General features: G+C 44.7%; 1 protein-coding gene across 1 annotated transcript; it reads left to right on the top strand.

The window, feature by feature from the left end:
- The first annotated feature begins 7 nt into the window (after nt 1-7).
- On the top strand, nt 8-26131 carry LOC109903643 (E3 ubiquitin-protein ligase RNF19B). Its single transcript, XM_020500481.2, has 9 exons — nt 8-284; nt 10446-11773; nt 20166-20365; nt 20748-20892; nt 21754-21916; nt 22760-23015; nt 23207-23396; nt 23663-23797; nt 24150-26131. The coding sequence occupies exons 2-9, from the start codon at nt 11088-11090 to the stop codon at nt 24574-24576; spliced, it is 2202 nt and encodes a 733-aa protein (XP_020356070.1). The 5' UTR covers nt 8-284; nt 10446-11087; the 3' UTR covers nt 24577-26131.
- Nucleotides 26132-26416: the final 285 nt, after the last annotated feature.

Below are 26416 nucleotides of genomic sequence, written 5' to 3'. Positions count from 1 at the left end.
GTCACGGACTGGGGCTTTCCTCCATGAGAAGGCAAAGGAGGCTGCGGAGATTCTTCTGTTGCTCTCCTAAAACGGGACAGGGCGCGAGCTGCATTTCATAATCTATACATAATCCATTTGATATTTTAGGAACAGTGAGTCAGGCCCCGTATAGGAGGCTGAGATGAAATAGCCTAGACAACGTATATTTCAACACTCTCAAAGCAAGCGATCACAGCCCATCGCCATTGACGAATGAACATTCACAGCGGATCCCAGAAAACGGTCTCGTACCAACCCTTCAGGTAAAACTAGTCTGCTTTATTGGGCCTTGATACGAATTGCAACATGTTCAAGATATTCCGATTTTTGTGGCTTAGAATGTCATGTCGCTCTGTTGCTTACCTGGTAGGCTACATTATGGGAAGTAACACATTTTAACTCTAACGGAAGTGTTACTGTCCGTTACATGGTCAGTTTTTATGAACAGCCAATTGTATATATCCCATATTGTTGTGCATGTTCTGACTGCTCATTCTCGAGTAATAAAAAATTACACTGAGTCATGGCTGGTGATAGTGTGCTATACATACTAAGGTTTGTTTATGTCCACTGAACAAAAATATAAACGCTACATGTAAAGTGTTGGCCCTATGTTTCATGAGATTAAATTTAAGATCACAGAAATATTCCATGTGCACAAAAAGCGTATTTCTCTAAAATGTTGTGCCCAAATTTGTTTACAGCTGTGTTAGTGAGTATTTCTCCTTTGCCAAGATAATCCATCCACTGACCGGTGTGGCATTTCAAGAAGCTTATTAAAAAGCATGATCATTACACAGGTGCACCTTGTGCTGGGGACAATAACAGGCCACTCTAAAATGTGCAGTTTTCTCACACAACACAATTGGCAGAGATGTCTCAGGTTTTGAGAGAGTGTGCAATTGACATGCTGACTGCAGGACTGTCCACCAGAGCTGTTGCCATAGAATTGAATGATCATTTCTCTAACATATGCCACCTCCAATGTTGTTTTCGAGAATTTGGCAATACGTCCAACCGTCCTCACAACCGCAGACTACGTGTAACCACGCCAGCCCAGGACCTCCACATACGGCTTCTACACCTGCGGGATTGTCTGAGACCAGCCACCCAGTATTTCTGTATGTAAAAAAAAAAACATTTGTGGGGAAAAACTCATTCTAATTGGCTGGGCTTGGCTCCCCATTGGGTGGGACTATGCCAAGCCATGTGCAATCCATAGATTAGAGCCTAATGAATTTATTTCAATTGACTGATTTCCTTATATGATCACCAACTCACAAAAATCGTTGAAATTGTTGCTTCTATTTTTGTTCAGTCTACATGCATGTTTGTACAGTAGTGTCAGGTGAACTACTGCTTAGCTCCCCTGAACATTTTTTGACATCTCTATTTCAAAGTGCCAGTTGTGTCATATGCCCTCTCATTCTCAATTTTGTCCTCTCTCACCCCCTCACTCTTTCACTCATTCATTCCTGGTACCACCACTCCCCTGTTTGTCCCAAAAGCATTATTGAGGACAGGCTATTAATACATTATATATACAGAAGTATGTTGACACTCCTTCAAATGAGTGGATTTGGCTATTTCAGCCACACCCATTGCTGGCAGGTGTATCAAATTGAGCACACAGCCATGCAATCTCCATAGACAAACATTGGCAGTGGAATGGCCTACTGAAGAGCTCAGTCACTTTTAAGGTGGCACCATCATAGGATGCCACCTTTCCAACAAGTCAGTTTGTAGAATTTCAGCCCTGCTTGAGCCGCCTCGGTCAACAGTTCGTGCTGTTATTGTGAAGTGGAAACATCTAGGAGCAAAAACGTCTCAACTGCGAAGAGGTAGACCACACAAGCTCACAGAACGAGACCGCCGAGTGCTGAAGCACGTAGTGCGTAAAAATGTCTGTCGGTTGCAACACTCACTACCGAGTTCCAAACTGCCTCTTGAAGCAACGTCAGCACAATAACTGTTCGTCAGGAGCTTTATGAAATGGGTTTCCATGGCCGGACAACCTCACACAAGCCTAAGATCACCATGCTCAATGCCAAGCGTCGGCTGGAGTGGTGTTAAGCTCGCCACCATTGGACTTTGGAACAGAGGAAAGGCATTCTCTGGATTGACGAATCACGCTTCAACATCTGGCAATCCGACGGACAAATCTGGATTTTTGGCGAATGCCAGGAGAACGCTACCTGCCCAACTGCATAGTGCCAACTGTACCGTTTGGTGGAGTAGGAATAATGATCTGGGGCTGTTTTTCATGGTTTAGGATAAGCCCCATTGTTCCAGTAAAGGGAAATATTAATGATACATCATTCAATGACATTCTAGACGAGTCTGTGCTTCCAACTTTGTGGCAACAGTTTGGGGAAGGCCCTTTCCTGTTTCAGCATGACAATGCCCCCGTGCACGAAGCAAGGTCCATACAGAAAGGGTTTGTCAAGATCGGTGTGGAAGAACTTGAAAGCCCTGCACTTTTGACAGCCACATACCTTTGGCCATGTAGTGTATCATTCCGTTGAGCTAGAAAAGAGGTGACGACATGCAACCCTGAAAGCATGATATCCAGCTGCTTGCTCTAGTTACCATCTGTCCTCAACAACTAATAGAAAAGCAATACTCACTTTCCCACAACTACAGTTGAAGTCGGACATTTGCATACACCTTAACCAAATACATTTCAACTCAGTTTTTCATCATTCCTGACATTTAATCCTAGTAAAAATTCCCTGTCTTAGGTCAATTAGGATCACCACTTTATTTTAAGAATGTGAAATGTCAGAATAATAGTAGAGAGAATGATTTATTTCAGCTTTTATTTCTTTCATCACATTCCCATTGGGTCAGAAGTTTACATACACCCAATTGGTATTTGGTAGCATTGCCTTTAAATTGTTTGACTTGGGTCAAACGTTTCGTGTAGCCTTCCACAAGCTTCCCACAATAAGTTGGGTGAATTTTGGCCCATTCCTCCTGACTGAGCTGGTGTAACTCAGTCAGGTTTGTAGGCCTCCTTGCTTCCACACGCTTTTTCAGTTCTGCCCACAAATGTTCTATAGGATTGAGGTCATGGCTTTGTGATGGCCACTCCAATACCTTTACTTTGTTGTCCTTAAGCCATTTTGCCTCAACTTTGGAAGTATGCTTGGGGTCATTGTCCATTTGGAAGACCCATTTGCGACCAAGCTTGTCTTGAGATGTTGCTTCAATATATCCACACAATTGTCCTACCTCATGATGCCATCTATTCTGTGAAGTGCACCAGTCCCTCCTGCAGCAATCCATACCACAACATGATGCTGCCACCCCCGTGCTTCACGGTTGGGATGGTGTTCTTCGGCTTGCAAGCCTCCCCCTTTTCCTCCAAATTATGTTTGGTCATTATGGCCAAACAGTTCTATTTTTGTTTCTTCAGACCAGACGAAATTTCTCCAAAAAGTACGATATTTGTCCCCATGTGCAGTTGCAAACCATAGTCTGTTTTTTTTATGGCAGTTTTGGAGCAGTGGCTTCTTCCTTGCTGAGCGGCCTTTCAGGTTATGTCGATATAGGCCTCGTTTTACTGTGGATATAGATACTTTTGTACCTATTTCCTCCAGCATCTTCACAACTGTCCCTGTTGTTCAGGGATTTATTTGCACTTTTTGCATCAAAGTATGTTCATCTCTAGGAGACAGAACGCGTCCCCTTCCTGAGCGGAATGACGGCTGCGTGGTCCCATGGTGTTTATACTTGCATACTATTGTTTGTACAGATGAACGTGGTACCTTCAGGTGTTTGGAAATTGCTCCCAAGGATGAACCAGACTTGTTGAGGTCTACAAACATTTGTCTTGGCTGATTTCTTTTGATTTAACCATGATGTCAAGCAAAGAGGCACTGAGTTTGAAGATAGGCCTTGAAATATATCCACAGGTACACCTCCAATTGACTCAAAGGATGACAATTAGCCTATCAGAAGCTTCTAAAGCCATGCCATCATTTTCTGGAATTTTCCAAGCTGTTTAAAGGCACAGTCAACTTAGTGTTTGTAAACTCCTGACCCACTGGAAATGTGACACAGTGAATTATAAGTGAAATCATCTGTCTGCAAATAATTGTTGGAAAAAATGACTTGTGTCATGCACAAAGTAGATGTCCTCACCGACCTGCCAAGACTATAGTTTGTTAACAAGAAATTTGTGGGGTGGTTGAAAAACGAGTTTGAATGACTCCAACCTAAGTGTACGTAAACTTCCTACTTCAACTGTATGTTCCCATAAGCGACCTCTATTTATTAGAAATGCTGAGGTCATTACTCCTCTGAAGTCCCATATAGTGGAACTATTCTCACAATCATAGTTTGTTAAGGCCCACAAGCTTCAGGTTACAGTCCCCTGGAAGTCAGCCTAATAGTCGACCATAATAGGCCTATGTGACATCTCTGTCCCCACTCACATGCACTGTCCTAACTGACACGTCTCTCCGCCTTCTCCTTCATTCTCTTCCTCCCTCGAATTACCCGTCCCCTCCCTGACTTTCATGCCCACTGGTCAGTTGGTAGACCCTGATCTGTGTTTGTGGATTGGAGCTCAGCGAGCTATGGCTGTGGAGCTGGGGCCTGGGCCTGGGCCTGGGCTCTGCCACTGTGACTTCTCCAGGCTTCACATGAAACGTTCAGTTTGCCTCCTGAAGGCTCCTCTAACTATTATAGCTTGTCAGCTCAGGTATTCAATCTAGCAACCTTTCGGTTACTGGCCCAACGCTCTAACCACGAGGCTACCTGCCGCCCCATACCTGTAAGACTTAAGTGTGTGTGTGTATGCGCGCATGTGTGTTTGTGTTTGACGACGTGTCTGTAATGTGTGTACGACTGGGTGTATAAGTATGTGGGTGCGTGCCATGTGCGTTCGAGTGCTTGGGATGGGGGTATTCCAGGGTGTTGCTTTTGTTTCATTTTGTTTGACTGCTTGATTGACTGTCCACTGCAGACAAGCTCATCGCTGCCAGCTTCAGTTCTGCAGAGGAATCACATAGTGGGGTTTCTCTAGGTGCTTCCACAGAATGGCCCACGACTGTCTCTGGCACACAACTCCTCTTCAAACTCCCACATCTACCATTACTGAAAGTGTGGGAGGGCTCCACAAGGCCACCAAATGGCCTCCAAACTCTATGAATCAATCGGTAACTAGATAATGGAGCTTTTAGCTGAACAGAAGGAAATGTTTCCTTTTTTAACCCAGTCAGCATGTAATATCATCACATCATGACATGACTCAACTGGCCTGGTGTTTGGATGCGGCAGCGGCGTTGGCCTGCCCAGCCCTTCTAGCGAGCTACTTAGACATGACGATGCCCTTGTCACAGAGCGAGAGGAACGAGAGGGAGAGCTAGAAAGAACGAGAAGGAACAAGAGGGAGAGAGAGGAGAGGAGAGGTTGAAAGAGGGGTGTATAACTGTGTCGTAGCCGGAGGGGCAGTTCACTCTGTTACCTCCCTCTGTATTAGCTCCTGCCAGGAGATTAAGTCAGAAGGACACACTGAGTTGCATCTGTCTCTCTAGCCAGAGGGGCATCTCACTGCTAATTAGCTTGCCAAACACTCTGTCAGTCTTTGTACACAAACTACACACCGATGTGAATCGGATGGTTTGTGTGGTGGTGAGCTTCATTGACTTTTAGGCCTACTGGAGTACAGTACTACTGTATCAGTACGATACAATGCACCCTTTGATTGTGTTGCTGTATCACTGAATATCAACCATATCCCTGAATAATATGAATAAAACTATTTTGTGTTCTGTGAAGGGAGTAGAACACAGCGTTGTATGAGATCTTCAGTTTCTTAGCAATTTCTCACATGGAATAGCCTTCCTTTCTCAGAACAAGAACAGACTGATGAGTTTGAGAAGAAAGGTCTTTGTTTCTTGCCATTTTGAGTCTGTAATCAAACCCATACATGCTGATGCTCCAGATACTCAACTAGTCTAAAGAAGGACAGTTTTATTGCTTCTTTAATCAGCACTACAGTTTTCAGCTGTGCTAAAGGGTGTTGTAATGATCAATTAGCCTTTTGAAATGATAAACTTGGATTAGCTAACACAACTTGTCACTGGAACACAGTAGTGATGGTTGCTGATAATGGGCGTCTGTACATCTATGTAGATATTCCATGAAAACAATATGCCGTTTCCGGCTGTAATAGTCATTTACAACATTAACAATGTCTACACTGTATTTCTGATCAATTTGATGTTATTTTAATGGACCAAAAAATTGCTTTTCTTTCAAAAACAAGGACCTTTCTAAGTGACCCCAAACTTTTTGAACGGTAGTGTATATTACCCCTAAATGATTTATAGTAAGTTTGTGTGTGTGAATTTGTGTAGATGTAGGTTCATAGGACCCCTGGGAAGGATGTCGGATCCTAAAGTGCTCAGATTGTACAGTTTCAGTGTCTTCTGCAGACAGAAATGCTTAGACTAGGCCAAACAAACTGAAAGAACAAACTGGCCCCACTTAATGTCCAAAAAGAGCAATGTCTCTGTTAAGAGGATGAGAGGCTATGCATACAGTTGACTCACAGTGCAGCAGCAAGGATAACAATATTTGACTTGTCTGAGAGGTTTTTAATGCAGAAGACAAGCTAGAGAGCTGCTCAGAGGCAAAAGAAAACCATTTCATTAGTATAATTGTTCATCACAGTGTGTGTGTGTGTGTGTGTGTGTGTGTGTGTGTGTGTGTGTGTGTGTGTGTGTGTGTGTGTGTGTGTGTGTGTGTGTGTGTGTGTGTGTGTGTGTGTCTGTGTGTCTGTGTGTGTGAGCCAGTGAGCAGCAGTCGGGTGGGAGGAAAAGTGAGGGACAAAGAGTGTGCTGATCACAGAATCCAGACCACTGAGTCTTCAGCCTGTTTATGCCCATCTGCCATGCCTCCTCACTCACACCCCTCTCTCTATATCACACAAAACTTGAGATACCGCACTGAACAAAACTATAAACTCAACATGCAACAATTTCAAAGATTTTACTGAGTTGCAGTTCATATGGAAATCAGTCAATTGAAATAAATTCATTAGACCCTAATCTATAGATTTCACATGACAGGGAATACAGATATGCATCTGTTGGTCACAGGTACCTTATAAAAAGGTAGGGGAGTGGATCAGAAAACCAGTCAGTATCTGTGGTGTATCATTTGCCTCATGCAGCATGACACATCGCCTTCACATAGAGTTGATCAGGCTGTTGATTGTGGCCTGTGGAATGTTCCATTCTTCAATGGCTGTGCGAAGTTGCTGGATATGGGCGGGAACTGGAACACGCTGTTGTTCACGTCGATCCAGAGCATCCAAAACATGCTCAATGGGTAACATGTCTGCTGAGTATGCAGGCCATGGAAGATCTGGGACATTTTCAACTTCCAGGAATTGTGTACAGATATGGGATCGTGCATTATAATGCTGAAACGTGAGGTGATGGCGGCAGATGAATGGCGCTGTCCTTTCAAATGGCCATTTATAAAATGCAATTATGTTCGTTGTCTGTAGCTTATGCCTGCCCATCCCATAACCCCACTGCCACCATGGGGCACTCTGTTGACATCAACAAACCGCTCGCCCACATGACGCCATACACGCTGTTTGCCATCTGTTGAAACCAGGAATTATCCGTGAAGAGCACACTTCTCCAGCGTGCCAGTGGTCATCGAAGGTGAGCGTTTGCCCGCTGATGACCTTCCCTGAGACGGTTTCTGACAGTTTGTGCAGAAATTCTTCGGTTGTACTAAACCCACAGTTTCATCAGCTGTCCGGGTGGCTGGTCTCAGACGATCCCACAGGTGAAGAAACGGGATGTGGAGGTTTCTGGGCTGGCGTGGTTACATGTACCAATAGTATTTCAACCAATCATGGCTAGCTATATACAGTATCTATGTTAGCCCTTTCCCATATACCCTTCTGTCAACAAGGGCTGAAGTCTAATGTTTTATGAGTCAGTACACATACTGGTTGATCCTCTCTCTGTGTCTGTCTCAGCCTCCTGCACTCAGAGGCTACTACTTGAATCAGAATCATATTTGCCTTGTAGTCTAGAGAGAGGATCAACCAGTACGTGATGAACCTGTAGTCCAGAGGCCAGGTATACTGTAGGAGGAGAAAATCAGGCCAAGACTCTGTTATGACTCAGTGTGTGTGCTTAGAAGGTGGGTGTGCTACCTTAGACAGTGGCACAGGTTCTGAATATCAACCCTCATAACTCTCATTCTCTCATCCTTTCCCCTTAACTTAGCATAACATTATCTGCATACAAACACACACTCACCTATAACACTGTATAAATACACACATACATTAAGCAGTACTGTAATTACCAATGTCTACATTATCTATAAATTACAAGAGTACATGTGGTGTGTGTGTGTTTGTGCGTGCGTGTGTGTTTGTGCACGTAAGTGCCAGAGTCACTGAGTGGGTCGCTGTTTGCTCGGCTCATAGTGAGCATCGGCATGGCAACCGCAGTAGCAGCCCAGTGTGAAGTGGAGAGCAGCTCGAGACTGTGTGTGTGTGTGTGTGAGAGAGAGAGGGTTTCATATTGACAGAGCGAGACAAAAGAGAAGAGCAGATGAGAGAAAGAACGAGAAGGAATGATAGAGGTTAAATAATATAGAAGGTAATTGGACTGATGAATATGTTTGCTTCCCCTTCAAGATACATTGTCATTATCATTAGTAAGTTCACAAAAATAGTATTCCACTTTCCAAAGGGCTGTATCTTATGAGTAAGTGTGAGTCAATGAGCAAGTTTTTATCAGTGATTATGCTAGCTGTGCGTGTGCAATAGTGTACAGTGCATTCGGAAAGTATTCAGACCCCTTGACTTTTTCCACATTTTGTTACGTTACAGCCTTATTCTAAAATCGATTAAATCGTTTTTCCCCCCTCATCAATCTACACACAATACCCCATAAAAAAAAAGGCAATATCACATTTACATAAGTATTCAGACTCTTTACTCAGTACTTTGTTGAAGCACTTTTGGCAGCGATTACAGCCTTGAGTCTTCTTGGGAATGATGCTACAAGCTTGGCACACCTGTATTTGGGAAGTGTCTCTCATTCTTCTCTGCAGATCATCCAAAGCTCTCTCATGTTGGATGGGGAGCGTCACTGCACAGATATTTTCAGGTCTCTCCAGAGATGTTCGATTGGGTTCAAGTCCGGGCTCTGGCTGGGCCTCTCAAGGACCTTCACACTTCTCCCGAAGCCACTCCTGCATTGTCTTGGCTGTGTTCTTAGGGTCATTGTCTTGTTGGAAGGTGAACCTTCGCCCCAGTCTGAGGTCATGAGCACCTCTGGAGCAGGTTTTCATCAAGGATCTCACTGTACTTTGCGCCGGTCATCGTTCCCTCCATCCTGACTAGTCTCCAAGTCCCTGCCGCTGAATAACATCCCCACAGCATGATGCTGCCACCACCATGCTTCACCATAGGGATGGTGCCTGGTTTCCTCCAGACGTGATGCTTGGCATTCAGGCTAAAGAGCTCAATCTTGGTTTGATCAGATCAGTGAATCTTGTTTCTCATGGTCTGAGAGTCTTTAGGTGCCTTTTGGCTAACTCGAAGCAGGCTGTCATGTGCCTTTTAATGGGTAGTGGTGGAGTACTGCAGAGATGTTTGTCCTTCTGGAAGGTTCTCCCTTCTCCACAGAGGATCTCTGGAGCTCTGTTAGAGTGACCATCTGGTTCTTGATCACCTCCCTGACCAAGGCCCTTCTCCCCCGATTGCTCAGTTTGGCCACCAGGCATCCATCTCTAGGAAGAATCTTGGTGGTTCCAAACTTCTTCCATTTAAGAATGATGGAGCCATTGTGTTCTTGGGGACCTTCAATGCAATGGACAATTCCTTTGACCTCATGACTTGGTTTTTGGTCCACAGTGGGACCTTATATAGACAGGTGTGGGCCTTTCCAAATCATGTCCAATCAATTGAGTTTATCACAGGGTGACTCCAATCAAGTTGTAGAAACACCTCTTGGATGACCAATTGAAACAGGTTGCACCTGAGCTCAATCTCATAGCAAAGGGTCTGAATACTTATGTAAATTAGGTATTTCTGTTTTTTATTTTAAATACATTTGCAAAAATGTCTAAAAACCTTTTTTTTCTTTGTCATTATGGGGTATTGTGTGTTGATTAATGAGGGGGGGAAGTAATTTAATCAATTTTAGAATAAGGCTATAACGTAACAAAATGTGTAAAAAGTCAAGGGGTCTGAATACTTTCCGAATGCACTGTATTTAATTTCTTCTTCCTGGCTATCTGCACCAAGAGTTCATTGTGAAGTCAAAAAAGCGAGATAGAGAACGAGCAAGGAGGGAGAGGTGTGTCATACTGAGCATGCTCCCTGGGCTCTTTGCACTGCTAACTTCCTGTTATCTTCTTCCTCCTCACAGACGGTTAATTGAGAGTGTAAGAGAGACACACAGAAGGGAAGAGGAGAAGAACAAGAGAGAATAAAGGACTAGAGAAGAAAATCTGACTGGAGCAACCACCAAGAAGGATTTAAGAACATTTGAATAACCTCTAAGACGTTGTTCTTTAAATTCTAGAACGTTCCTATCATGTTTTTTTTCCTCCTCGTTTGAATTGAGAAACATTTACTGAGAAGGGACATTGACGTTTCTTGTTGTAGTCATTCTCCTCTTTGTGGTTTACAGTAACAGTTTACTGTCAGTTTGGACCCCCATGTTTGTTTCGATGAAAGCACACCTGTTACTTTTCTCACATTCTTGATTTGGAGCAACTGAGTGTGAGAGGTGTGAACGCCAGTGGGAGGAAGGGGACTTTGTTTCTTTCACTTTTGTCTTCTCGTTTATAGTTCCATTTGTGTGTTCCATTGTTTCTTGTCAGAGGAAGGGGAAAAGGGGTTTCCAACTGGGTATCAGTGACATTCCATTCTGGTTTCACCCAAGGACAAGTACCCTCGTGTGTGTGTGTGTGTGTGTGTGTGTGTGAGGAAAGCTTCATCACAGTAATATAAGACTATAATAAGAGCGGAAAAGGAAAGAAGCTTCCGTGTGTCACTTTCTGGGAAAATGGGATCGGAAAGGGACTCGGAATCTCCCCACTCCTCGGTGAGCGGCATTCCCAACCCCAAATGCCGGGCACCAGGAAAACGCCAAGGACGCATCTCCTTCCACAGCCTTTTCCACAGCAAACGGGGTTCCCGGAGCGCCAATGCAGGGGCGACCACACATTTATCCCAGCTCCACAACCAAAACCATCAACAACAGCAACTCACCCCCCTTGTCCACCCCGTAGTCCCTTCTACTCCCACACCTAACCCAGCCCCCACCACCACCACCACGGACACCCCCCAGGACCCAGCCACCTCCCCCACATCCCCCCCAGCAGAGCCCCTCTCTTCCAGTCGGCTCTCCCTGGGTCCGCCCCAGTCCTCCAGCTCCACCAGCGCCTGTCCTCCAGCGGACTTCCTGGAGTGCCCCCTGTGCCTGGTGCCCCAGCCCCCCGAACAGCTCCCTGAGCTGCTGGGCTGCAGCCACCGCTCCTGCCTGTGCTGCCTGCGCCAGTACCTGCGCATCGAGATCACCGAGAGCCGCGTCCACCTCAGCTGCCCCGAGTGCTCGGAGCGCCTGGTGCCTCATCAGGTGGCGGACATTTTGGACGACGTAGGTCTGCTGGGGAAGTATGAGGAGTTCCTGCTGCGACGCTGCCTGGCCTCCGACCCAGACTGCCGCTGGTGTCCCGCGCCCGACTGCGGGTAAGAGTTCATTTCCGTTGTTGCCTGGCCTTAACCTTAATCGTAACCTGAGTGTAAACCTGAACCTTAACCCTAACTCTATTGAGCCATCACTGTCTAGCCATGGTAGAAGGGGCGGAAGTACCTTAAAGGGCTTTCTGACCACAAATGTGATTATAACCCCTGAACTTAACCGTTACCTTAACCGTTAACTATAACTTTTATTTGTTTGTTTGCAGATTCATGCTTTCAAAGCAGTGTTCTGTCAGTTATCCAAAGTCTGAGGATGTAAGTCGTGAACTGGAATGACCTCCAGTGTTATAACAAGCTTTAGAGGTGACAAAAGTGAGAGGAAAGATTTATAGCCTAGAATTCTCTAAGTAGGTTAGAATGTTGCAGACTATTATGTGGTTACTAGGGGAAGGACAGTGCTCAGTGGCTGATCGTGTAATGTGATATGGGGAAATTTCTGATAAACTGGTAGGAGCCTATTTTGTGTGTGTGTGTGCGACACGCAAGTGTTTATGTGTGTGTGTGTATGTATGTCTGTGTTTGTGTGTAGGTGACACACGCATGCATGTGTATGTAGGAGGGAAAGCACAGATTATCTGTGCTGGTTATATTCAAAGGAAACATGCCAGTTTGGTAATGTGAATCCTGTCAGACAGAGGGGAAGGACCAAGACAGTGGGCTGGACTATAGATGACCTACATTCTAAAAAGACCAGAATGACTCACTACACAACTATTCCCTCTCTACAGCCCTACCATGGAAAGATCTAGTGTGGTTTGGGCTAACGGGAGTGGAGCTTTTCAAAGGGGCAATGTGTGTGTGTGTGTGTGTGTGTGTGTGTGTGTGTGTGTGTGTGTGTGTGTTTGTGCGTGCGTGTCATCATTGACCTACTTGAAGAGTACAGATTCCATACACTTGACATTGTGTATGTCATAATGGTACTACATTATGTGAATATGTGGCCTTGGTCATAGAAAAGTGGCCTGGATTGTCCCTGGCTGTGGAGTCTCGGGACCTCTGTCTAAATCGCTCTTTCTTTATTTGTCTTTCACTTTCTTTCTCTCTTTAAAAAAAAATATGTTTATCTTAGTCACAAACCCCAGACTACTTAACTCACTTGAATGATCACACACACACCAACACTCGCACACACCAGGGTTTGCCTCAATTTAGAATTTCGGGAATTGACTCCCATTTAGGCTGTAATACAACAAAATGTGGAATAAGTCAAGGGTATGAATACTTTCTGAAGGCACTGTAGAATAGATTAGGCATTTAATTATATTTCCTTTCGAATTGGAGTTCTGTATCCTGTTTACTACTTCAATTCAAATGTAATAATGTTATTGGAATTTACGAGGCATTCTCAATTCCATTCTGGATTGAGCCCAACCCTGACACATATATATATATATATATATATATATATATATATATATACATATATATATATACACACTGCTCAAAAAAAGAAAGGGAACACTTAAACAACACAATGTAACTCCAAGTCAATCACACTTCTGTGAAATCAAACTGTCCACTTAGGAAGCAACACTGATTGACAATACATTTCACATGCTGTTGTGCAAATGGAATAAACAACAGGTGGAAATTATAGGCAATTAGCAAGACACCCCCAATAAAGGAGTGGTTCTGCAGGTGGTGGCCACAGACCACTTCTCAGTTCCTATGCTTCCTGGCGGATGTTTTGGTCACTTTTGAATGCTGGCGGTGCTTTCACTCTAGTGGTAGCATGAGACGGAGTCTACAACCCACACAAGTGGCTCAGATAGTGCAGCTCATCCAGGATGGCACATCAATGCGAGCTGTGGCAAGAAGGTTTGCTGTGTCTGTCAGCGTAGTGTCCAGAGCATGGAGGCGCTACCAGGAGATAGGCCAGTACATCAGGAGACTTGGAGGAGGCCGTAGGAGGGCAACAACCCAGCAACAGGACCGCTACCTCCGCCTTTGTGCAAGGAGGAGCAGGAGGAGCACTGCCAGAGCCCTGCAAAATGACCTCCAGCAGGCCACAAATGTGCATGTCTGCTCAAACGGTCAGAAACAGACTCAATGAGGGTGGTATGAGGGCCTGACTTCCACAGGTGGGGGTTGTGCTTACAGCCCAACACCGTGCAGGACGTTTGGCATTTGCCAGGGAACACCAAGATTGGCAAATTTGCCACTGGCGCCCTGTGCTCTTCACAGATGAAAGCAGGTGGAGACTCCGTAGAGAACGTTCTGCTGCCTGCAACATCCTCCAGCATGACCGGTTTGGCGGTGGGTCAGTCATGGTGTGGGGTGGCATTTCTTTGGGGGGCCGCACAGCCCTCCATGTGCTCGCCAGAAGTAGCCTGACTGCCATTAGGGACCGAGATGAGATCCTCAGACCCCTTGTGAGACCATATGCTGGTGCGGTTGGCCCTGGGTTCCTCCTAATGCAAGACAATTCTAGACCTCATGTGGCTGGAGTGTGTCAGCAGTTCCTGCAAGAGGAAGGCATTGATGCTATGGACTGGCCCGCCCGTTCCCCAGACCTGAATCCAATTGAGCACATCTGGGACATCATGTCTCGCTCCATCCACCAACGCCACGTTGCACCACAGACTGTCCAGGAGTTGGCGGATGCTTTAGTCCAGGTCTGGGAGGAGATCCCTCAGGAGACCACCCGCCACCTCATCAGGAGCATGCCCTGGCGTTGTAGGGAGGTCATACAGGCACGTGGAGGCCACACACACTACTGAGCCTCATTTTGACTTGTTTTACATCAAAGTTGGATCATCAAAGTTGGATCAGCCTGTAGTGTGGTTTTCCACTTTAATTTTGAGTGTGACTCCAAATCCAGACCTCCATGGGTGGATACATTTGATTTCCATTGATAATTTGTGTGTGATTTTGTTGTCAGCACATTCAACTATGTAAAGAAAAAAGTATTTAATAAGAATATTTCATTCATTCAGATCTAGGATGTGTTATTTTAGTGTTCCCTTTATTTTTTTGAGCAGTGTGTATATGTATATATATATATATATATATATATATATATATATATATATACACACACACACACACACACACACACACACACACACACACACACACACACACACACACACACACACGCACACACACCAACTCAATCTATTATTATTGTGAAGATTTTAACTCTTGAGCTTCATTGTCCTTTAGTCTCATTGGCCAGTTCCCTCCCCATTCCGCAATCAGTCCTCACTGATTGACTGGGGGAGACAACCAATCAGAGCAGCGATAGGCCTATGGTCGCTCTGCAGGCTGTCAGTTGCTATGGTGACTAGTGATGCGGCACAGAGGTATCCAGTGTTGCCAGGGGTAACGGAGAGGTTGGGATTTATTTAAAGTGATCATTACTACCCACCACTGCGACCTGTATGCTCTCGTTGCCTGGCCCTCACTACATATTCGTCGCCATACTCACTGGCTCCAGGTCATCTATAAGTCTTTGCTAGGTAAAGCCCTGCCTTATCTCAGCTCACTGGTCACCGTAGCAACACCCACCCGTAGCACACAGTCCAGCAGGTATATTTCACTGGTCATCCCCAAAGCCAACACCTCCTTTGGCCGCCTTTCCTTCCAGTTCTCTGCTGCCAATGACTGGAACAAATTGCAAAAATCACTGAAGCTGGAGACCTATATCTCACTCACTAACTTTAAGCATCAGCTGTCAGAGCAACTTACCGATCACTTCATCTGTACACAGCCCATCTGTAAATAGCCCATCCAACTACCTCATCAAATCAAATCAAATGTATTTATATAGCCCTTCGTACATCAACTGATATCTCAAAGTGCTGTACAGAAACCCAGCCTAAAACCCCAAACAGCAAGCAATGCAGGTGTAGAAGCACGGTGGCTAGGAAAAACTCCCTAGAAAGGCAAAAACCTAGGAAGAAACCTAGAGAGGAACCAGGCAATGTGGGGTGGCCAGTCCTCTTCTGGCTGTGCCGGGTGGAGATTATAACAGAACATGGCCAAGATGTTCAAATGTTCATAAATGACCAGCATGGTCCAATAATAATAAGGCAGAACAGTTGAAACTGGAGCAGCAGCACGGCCAGGTGGACTGGGGACAGCAAGGAGTCATCATGTCAGGTAGTCCTGAGGCATGGTCCTAGGGCTCAGGTCCTCCGAGAGAGAGAGAGAAAGAAAGAGAGAAAGAGAATTAGAGAGAGCACACTTAAATTCACACAGGACACCGAATAGGACAGGAGAAGTACTCCACATAACAAACTGACCCTAGCCCCCCGACACATAAACTACTGCAGCATAAATACTGGAGGCTGAGACAGGAGGGGTCAGGAGACACTGTGGCCCCATCCGAGGACACCCCCGGACAGGGCCAAACAGGAAGGATATAACCCCACCCACTTTGCCAAAGCACAGCCCCCACACCACGAGAGGGATATCTTCAACCACCAACTTACCATCCTGAGACAAGGCCAAGTATAGCCCACAAAGATCTCCGCAACGGCACAACCCAAGGGGGGGGCGCCAACCCAGACAGGAAGATCACATCAGTGACTCAACCCACTCAAGTGACGCACCCCTCCTAGGGACGGTATGAAAGAGCCCCAGTAAGCCAGTGACTCAGCCCCTGTAATAGGGTTAGAGGCAGAGAATCCCAGTGGAAAGAGGGGAACCGGCCAGGCAGAGACAGCAAGGGCGGTTCGTTGCTCCAGAGCCTTTCCGTTCACCTTCCCACTCCTGGGCCAGACTACACTCAATCATATGACCCACTGAAGAGATGAGTCTTCAGTAAAGACTTAAAGGTTGAGACCGAGTTTGCGTCTCTTACATGGGTAGGCAGACCATTCCATAAAAATGGAGCTCTATAGGAGAAAGCCCTGCCTCCAGCTGTTTGCTTAGAAATTCTAGGGACAATTGGGAGGTCTGCGTCTTGTGACCGTAGCGTACGTGTAGGTATGTACGGCAGGACAAAATCAGAGAGATAGGTAGGAGCAAGCATCCACATATTGTTATTGTTTTGCTCTTTTGCACACCAGTATCTCTACTTGCACATCATCATCTGCACATCTATCACTCCAATGTTAATGCTAAATTGTAATTATTTCGCCACTATGTTCTATTTATTGCCTTACCTCCCTAATCTTTCTTCATTTGTACATGTAACCGATGTGAAATGGCTAGCTAGTTAGCAGTGGTGCGCGCTAATAGCGTTTCAATTGGTGACGTCACTCGCTCTGAGGCCTTGAAGTAGTGGTTCCCCTTGCAATGGGTTACGATGCTTTGTGGGTGACTGTTGTTGATGTGTGCAGAGGGTCCCTGGTTCGAGGTCGGGGCGAGGGGACGGACAAAAGTTATACTATTACACACACACTGTATAAAGATTTTTCTACTGTGTTATTGACTATACGTTTGTTTATCCCATGTGTAACTCTGTGTTGTAGTTTTTGTCGCACTGCTTTTCTTTATCTTGGCCAGGTCGCAGTTGTAAATGAGAACTTGTTCTCAACTGGCCTACCTCGTTAAATAAAGGTGAAATAAATTTAAAAAATTACACACTCACAGGACTGAGTGTATGTGTGTACAGAGTCACAGACAGTGTATTACATTTGTACTGTAATGATAGCCTAGTTGATAACAAAGCATTGTATCACCATTTAAAAGCATTGACAGCTTGCGCCATTCTTAAACGTGGCTGTCAGAGTGCATTTGCTCCAAACCTGCAGCTTGTCAGCATTGGACTCCTCAGATTCTCACCGCTCAAAGCCGTGATGTCAGTCATGGTCGTGCTCCAACGCAGAAGAACCGACCAATCAAATCACATTTTATTGGTCACATACACATATTTAGCAGATGTTATCGCGAGTGTAGCAAAATGCAGCGTTGACATGGAATGTTCCTACAGGGAAAAGGTTGCCGTGGCAACTTGTGTCTCTGCTCTGCTGCAACAAGCCACTGAGCTCAGGCTTGAAGACATGTTGCCAGTTTGAACAAACAAACTAATTGGGAGAGAAACCAGCACAAACTGGATTTAAGGTGCTGCTAAGAACTGTGTTAAAGGGGAAAGAACATAGTGGTGTTAACATTTCCCCTAGTTTGAGGTTTTTAAAGAGACAGAATAGGATTTCAACAGTTTTGGTATTTGACATCTGGTTGGCCTGTGTAGCGGAACACTGGAGGCCTTGAGGAGAGCGGTGTCTTAGGTCAGTTAGGATCACCAGTTTATTTTAAGAATGTGAAAAGTCAGAATAATAGTAGAGAGAATGATTTATTTCAGCTTTTATTTCTTTCATCACATTCCCAGTGGGTCAGAAGTTTACATAAACTCAATTAGTATTTATTACCATTGCCTTTAAATTGTTGAACTTGGTTCAAACGATTCGGGTAGCCTTCCACAAGCTTCCCACAATAAGTTGGGGGAATTTTTGCCCATTCCTCCTGACATAGCTGGTGTAACTGAGTCAGGTTTGTAGGCCTCCTTGCTCACATACACATTTTTCAGTTCTGCCCACAAATTGTCTATAAGATTGAGGTCATGGCTTTGTGATGGCCACTCCAATGCCTTGACATTATTGTCCTTAAGCCATTTTACCACAATTTACGCTTGTGGTCATTGTCCATTTGGAAGACCCATTTGCGACCAAGCTTCAACTTCCTGACTGATGTCTTGAGATGGTGCTTCAATATATCCACATAATTGTACTACCTCATGACTCCATCTATTTTGTGAATTGCACCAGTCCCTCCTGCAACATGATGCTGCCACCCCCGTGCTTCACGGTTGGGATGGTGTTCTTCGGCTTGCAAGCCTCCCCCTTTTTCCTCCAAACATAACGATGGTCATTTTGGCCAAACAGTTCTATTTTTGTTTCATCAGACCAGAGGACCTTTCTCCAAAAAGTATGATATTTGTCCCCATATGCAGTTGCAAACCATAGTCAGGCTTTTTTATGGCGGTTTTGGAGCAGTGGCTTCTTCCTTGCTGAGCGGCCTTTCAGGTTATGTCGATATAGGACTTGTTTTACTGTGGATATAAATACTTTTGTACCAGAAGGTCCTTTGCTGTTGTTCTGGGATTGATTTGCACTTTTCGCACCAAAGTACGTTCATCTCTAGGAGACAGAATGCATCTCCTTCCTGAGCGGTGTGACGGCTGCGTGGTCCCATGGTGTTTATACTCGCGTACTATTGTTTGTACAGATGAACATGGTACCTTCAGGTGTTTGGAAATTGCTCCCGAGGATGAACCAGACGTGTGGAGGTTTACCATTTTTTTTCTGGGGTCTTGGCTGATTTCGTTTGATTTAACCATGATGTCAAGCAAAGAGGCACTGAGTTTGAAGGTAGGCCTTGAAATACATCCACAATTACACCTCCAACTGACTCAAATGATGTCAATTAGCCTATCAGAAGCTTCTAAAGCCATGACAGCATTTTCTGGAATTGTCCAAGCTGTTTAAAGGCACAGTCAACTTAGTGTATGTAAACTTCTGACCAACTGGAAATGTGATACAGTGAATTATAAGTGAAATAATCTGTCTGTAAACAATTGTTGGAAAAATTGCTTGTCATGCACAAAGTAGATGTCCTAACCAACTTGCCAAAACTATAGTTTGTTAACAAGAAATTTGTGGGGTGGTTGAAAAACGAGTTTGAATGACTCCAACCTAAGTGTACGTAAACTTCCTACTTCAACTGTATGTTCCCATAAGCGACCTCTATTTATTAGAAATGCTGAGGTCATTACTCCTCTGAAGTTCCATATAGTGGAACTATTCTCACAATCATAGTTTGTTAAGTGGAGTGGTTGAAAAATGAGTTTTAATTACTTAATTACTTCTGACTTCAACTGTACATTCAAAGCAATAGTTGTGTGACGGGTCGTATGTCATTTTTAGCATTGTTTTCTGATGAGAAAGATATTCACTTTCTAATTCAATTCAGTTTTGCTCAGTCTCAGTCTTTGAGCACTGTCACTTACAAATAGTGTTATATGAGATGAAATACCATTTCATCTTTACATACAGTACTTGATGATCTTGTTACATCCGAGATAAGATAAGAACCCTTCTTCTCCTCTTATGGTGATGTGAAAGCCTATTTACTTTATTGAGAAATGTGTGTGTGTGTGTGGTGTCATGTAACTCTGCAATTATGATAATATGCTATGAAGATTAGCTCTTGGTCTTTCTCCCCTCGTGCCCTTCATTGAGGCTACTCCAGACAGCCTGAAATCATATTTAGCCTATTTCTCCTTCCTCTCGTATTCTTTTTTCTAACTCTTTCTCTCCACTGCTCAGTTAATTGTGAACATTTGTCCGGCTGCAGTGTATTTCATTTGAACCTTTAACCGCCTGATAGGTTTTCTGAAAATCAAATGTCTTCCTCTTTCTACCGCTGACAGGTTCGCCGTGATCGCTTCGGGCTGTGCCAGCTGCCCCCGGCTGGTGTGTTGTAGAGAAGGCTGCTTGGCTGAGTTCTGTTACCACTGCAAGCAGGCGTGGCACCCCAACCAGACCTGTGACTCGGCCCGCCAGCAGAGGGCACTCTCCTTGCACATGCACAGCAACCACTCACCCAGCTACACGCAGGAGCACGGGCACGGTACTTTGATTACTCTTCATGCTGTTATTATTATGTCTGTATATTAGTCTCACTCTTCTCATAAAGCAATTTTCAGACCTCCTTTCATGTTCCAAATGTCTCGGTGGACAGAAGAACAGTAAGTCGGTATGAATGAACCCTTATCACCCCGTCTCTTACTCTAGCTGTTGGCAGTCAAAAATAACTATATCGGCACACAATGTCTCCAAACCTATCCTCCTCTGTCTCTGGTAAAAGTAGAAGTACCTTTTAGGCACAGATCTAGAATCAGCTTACCCTCCCCATATCCAAACGGCAAGCCATAAAACTGACCTCAGATCAACGTTGTCTTGAATCCTACTCCCACTAATCAACCTACCCACTCGCTCTCTCTTGTCTCTAGCTGACGACATCAAGCCCTGCCCACGATGTGGCGCCTACATAATCAAGATGAACGACGGCAGCTGTAACCACATGACCTGCGCCGTGTGCGGCTGTGAGTTCTGCTGGCTCTGCATGAAGGAGATCTCCGACCTGCACTACCTCAGGTAACTCTGAAGACTACGGCAGTTCACGTCAACACAGATTTATGGAAGGGACTAGTTGATGACTTTCCATGTGCCAAAAATACGTATAGGTCTACCCATCCTTAGCAGAGTTGCCAACAACCGGATGCATCCGGTTTTCAGGGATACAGATAACTCAACCCGGCGTCCTTTTCCACTGAAAACCGGATGTGGGAACTCCGTTCAGCCTACACGATGACATGCACCCAATTTTGAAGCATGACTGTCGTTACTGGGGTTAGACTGGTGCTTTAAAAAAATGCCTTCAGAATTGATTTTAAATAAGAAATACCTACATGAATTAAGATTTAAAAAACAAATACTGACGCAAAACATAACTGAATGAAAGGCTATATTGTTTGGATAAGAAGACGCCAAGTATATTCCTACATTAAAATGACAAAACATTTCCACAGATTCCGTCTAACACGTCTTAGATCGTATGAGCAATACTGTAAAAGTAGATAACAGACAGTGATGCGCTTCTCAATCCTGTGTGACAATTAGCAGAGGGCTCTGAATTCATAATGACACAACCTTCCATCAACGCCACTCCTCTGTTGCTGTGGTGATTGTTTTTCCTGAACATGGGCCCAGAACTAATCGGTCTTCTGTCTTACCTCCCTTTTGCTCTTCGCCATATTTCTCCCCCTTTCTTTTTATATCTGGTTTCCACCCATTACACATTCTTCTTTATTTTTCTCAATTCACAACCCCCCCCCCCTTCGCACTCTCTCGATTTTCTACACATTCCATTCTTTCCCCGTTTTCTTACGTTCTCTCTCTCCCCTTTCTCTCCCTCCATATCCCTTCATCAATCTCTCTCTATCTTCTTTCTCTCAGTCCATCAGGGTGTACGTTCTGGGGAAAGAAGCCGTGGACTCGTAAGAAGAAGATCCTGTGGCAGCTGGGCACTCTGATCGGAGCCCCGGTGGGCATCACCCTCATCGCTGGTATCGCTGTGCCTGCCATGGTTATTGGCATCCCCGTCTATGTGGGGCGCAAGGTAGGCAAAAACACTGGCAGATGGGCAACCCCTCACTGAAAATCCCCCTTCATTTGGCCCACACTCAGTCATTTAGCAGAGGATGTTATTTGGAGTGGCTCACTGAGACATTCAAAGGAAAATAATGAAAATATTTTACTTTTCATGATATTTAACCTGAAAAGCTATTCATTGGAGAAATGAAATGTGGCAGTGGTGAAAAAGAGTTAGTTTCAATATGATGTTCACCTTCGTGGTGGCACTTTCGTTTCCTGCGTGTATTTCAGCAATCGAGAAATACAATTCCTGAAAATAGATATGGTTCCAAACCATAAGCTCCTCTTTAGTTTCGGTATGACACTACAACTGTTCTTTGGAAACGACATCATTTTGAAACAATTTAGTCTCGATAGAATTGTAGAATGACCTATTTTAAAGGCTATCTCTTTACCGCGTCCTGGTGACAATACAGTATAACTGCGAGCTTGAACTTAAGCCCATTTGAATGCTGTAAAATAGCCCACCCACACACCCTGTATTGTTCCAGGCCCCTAAGCCTTCCCAGCTGTAGAAAATACCTTTCAGACTATTACCAGTTGTACTCAGCCAACTGCCTCACCCAATCACAACCAGAGACGTAAAGCCGTAATAGGTCTAGGTAAAGTAGCTCTGATGGTGGTACTAATATACGAATATAAGTATGTGAACAAAGAAAGAAATCCCCTCACACAACCTATGACCTACTTCTCCCAAGTGCTTTATAATATTAATCAAACCGAAACCCCAATACATACGTTTCAGCTGCAATAGCCTTCTATTGCTGTTCACCTTCACTACTATCTATCTTTTTAAATTTTCTGATAGATTCACGCCCATTATGCGGGGAAGAAGACCAATTGCCACAGGAGGAACCTGGCCATCACGGGAGGAGTGGCCCTGTCAATCATCACAGCTCCTGTGATCGCGGCCGTCAGTGTGGGTATTGGCGTGCCCATCATGTTGGCGTACGTCTATGGAGTCGTGCCCATCTCTCTGTGCCGCGGAGGAGGCTGTGGCGTCAGCCGAGGAAAGGGGCGTGGCATGCGGATAGACTTTGACGAGGACGACGGCCCAATCACAGGTGAGCAAGACTTAAAGAGCTATCCTTTTTGCCTTAATAGAGCTAATACTGTAAAATACAACAACGACACGAACCTACATGTATGTCTCTCTTTTATGTTACAAACATAATTGAACTGCAAGTTAATTTAGACAGGAAATATATATCATCATCAGTCATGAAATAAAACATCTTAAATAATTGTACCCCAGTGGCTGATGCGTGGCGGGCCCTCAAGTCTCCCAGCCTGGTTGAGAGCAGCCTGGAGAGGGCAGCCAGCGGCCTTAGCACCACCTCCCCCAGTGAGGGCCTCTCTGTGGCCCCCGGGGTCCTGGGAGACAACCCCCACTTCAACACTCTGGCCGGGGGCGCCCTTGGAGCCAGGACTGGCAAATACAACAGGTATGGAGGGGAGCCCAGCAGGGAAGAGAACCTGTTCTGTACTTCTTATGGAGGGGAATGTTGTGCATTGTAAGCAGAGACACAGTATAAATAGGGGCCAAGTAAGCCTTAAACGAACTAAGTACAGTTTTTGTTGTCCGTTTAAGAATCATAACCGCTGCTGTGAATGTTTTTGCTGAGTAAATGTAATGTGGCGTATGATGAACGCAGTAATAACTGTTGTTGGTATAACCATGTAATAATAACCATGTTTTATGTTGTTCCAGGTTGGAGCTCCAGGGAGGGGAGCTGGGGAAGGACAGTGCCCAGAGAGAGACTGGTAGTCTGGGAGCGGGTAGTGACTGTGCCAGCACCCGGGGCATGGCCGGCTCCATTATCTCCTCCTACACACTCCCTGACAGGTGAGTGTCACAATATCCCTCTCTCTTACACACACACGATTTTGAAAAAATCTACTCCTCCTCCTTGATTTGACATCTAGTCTCATTCTGTTTCTGTCGGACTCATGTTGTTGTTGTCTCTGATGCAACAGCTCAATTTCCTTGAATCTCTCTTGCGTCTGACTTGTCTTTAGTCTGTGTGGTATGCAGGCAGCACTTAGTGGTTCAAAAATATATATTTTAGCCATTGATTTAGTTCCCGACAGATGTTTTCAATTCAATTTTGAGGTAAACTTATAATGTTAGGCAAGGTGACACTGGATACAGCAGATGATATCCTGACTAGTAAATCTAAACGTCTTTGTTCTCCTAGGGATTGTATAAACCTGGAAATCCAGGTGGACATTGAGACCAAACCCAGCCACCTCTGCCTGACCAGTGAGGAAGACCTAAACACGCCCCCTGCTGCTATGGCAGCATGCCCCGGCTCAGGCGGGGAGGAGCCTCAGGACTGCAGCTCCAGAAGGGGCGGGGGTCTGTTTGGCTCAGCACTAGGCCTGTCGCCAGGGGCATCGCTCAGGGAGGGGCTTCGCGATGTCACTCTGGCCCAGCCCGAGAGCATCCGTAGCGACCTGGAGATGTCCGACACCCAATCGGACGACATCGACGAGCTGACGTCAGACGACTGTGACTCGCCTCATCCCAAGAGCTGCCGGCCCCCTCAACCCCAGGCCACTTGCAGACCCCTTCACACCTCCGACAGACTGCACTGTCCCCCGGATAATGTCATCCATGTTTAAGAGTCCAACTGATGGAGAGCTCTCAGAGATTCCACAACCCCCACCCAAAATGTTTTTTTTTTTCGCTTTCGGGTAATTCTTTTGCTGCTTTTTTGTTAACAAAACGTCTTACCTGCAAACAACACCCGTCTACATGTGTTTGTCTGTCCCTCTCTCAACATCTCGATCTCCTTGCAGAGAATTGGCAGGGTTCTACCTCTGAGATTTCTCTGTTTACTTCTTGGTGCAAAAATGCCTTGGCTACTTGAGAAAAGAAAAAAAAGCTAAACAAGAGTTACACATTTTCCACAAGAAATACTGCAAAAAAAAAAAAATTGGAAACAAGGTAAAAGGTCACCAGGCACACTAACGAGTGAAGGATTGTGGGGGATGGGGTTTGTACTATGGAAGAGGATGTTTTTAGGGATGTTTGAGTGTGGCATTTGTACTGGACTTTGTTGGCTTGATTTCCTCGTTTTTCTGTTAGAACTGAATGATATTGAATGATTTAGAAGTAGTTTTATTTGTTGTGTGCATCTCCGTGAACAAGAGTTTTCTATGGCTGTGTAGGCCTTCAAGTGTAGTATGAGTTTACAGTAGTTTGTTCAGAGACATGACTTTTAGAGGCGATCTGCACTTGAATCTCACCTGCACAGAGAAGAACAATGTAGGGGTTACACAAGAGTCAATGTCGTGGAAGATAGACAAGTACTTAATGACTGACTGCCCGCCTTACAGACAGTGATGACGCTCACTGACGAACACACTGGCTTTCTGACATGCTGGCTACCTGACCCACTCTAGTTATGCGTGTGCGTTCTACACGAAGACTATAAAGACAAAGACCTAATATACATTTTCAGTAGAAAACCATAGTAGAAGGAATGGATGGACTTCTTGTGATTGTATTTGTTTGTCCCACTATGTATGAATGAGCACTTGTGCACTTTATCTAAATATTCATTTTTTGTTGTTGTTGCTATTTGTTGTCATCAGTTACTGTCTTGAGTTTTCTTCCATACATACTTGTAAAATCATAACCAAATGTTGATTATCAGAAACCTTTTTTATTTATTCTAGAATAATAACCCATTTTTATTTCTTCTAGAATAATTTACTAGAGCTTGTTTTTGCTGTTTTACCGACCACGTGTTTCAGTTGTTTAAGATATCCCCATTTACTATAGACATCATGAAATCTCTATATGGGAACATTGTTTCATTTCAAATCAGCTTTATGTGGTCGGATCATACTATTGAGCAGTGCTTGGTATGGTCGGTTGATGTTATTCAGTTGTCACTTATTTCTGCCTATGAGAAACCACATGAATGTACCACGGATTGAAACAGAAACATCCTAAATATGACAGGAGGATTTACCCTTAAGGACACATATACAGTACATGTGGGTAAAAGAGTTATAAATATATGAGTAGCAATATGAAAGTGTTGTATATAAATGTGTAGTATCTCCTGGCACTGTTTTGGAAGCCCCTTTATGGGGCCAAACACACAGGACTGTGAGAGAGGTTGTGGACTTTGATTTGGAAAATAAACACATTTTTCTGTTGCAACAATATTGTGTTATTATTATATGTTCTGTTGTGTGTGAAATATTGGATTTAGGGTATTGGAACACACACACACACATAAACACATAGAGAGAGAGAAAATAGCTTTGCATAACATACATAGATGGTCATAGTGATGCTGGTCATTTATGAACATTGAACATCTTGACCATGTTCTGTTATAATCTCCACCCGGCACAGCCAGAAGAGGACTGGCCACCCCACATAGCCTGGTTCCTCTCTAGGTTTCTTCCTAGGTATTGGCCTTTCTAGGGAGTTTTTCCTAGCCAC

The sequence above is a fragment of the Oncorhynchus kisutch genome, linkage group LG14 (genome assembly GCF_002021735.2).
Source record: "Oncorhynchus kisutch isolate 150728-3 linkage group LG14, Okis_V2, whole genome shotgun sequence".
NCBI lineage: Eukaryota > Metazoa > Chordata > Actinopteri > Salmoniformes > Salmonidae > Oncorhynchus > Oncorhynchus kisutch.
This window is presented reverse-complemented; position numbering and strand designations above follow the sequence as displayed.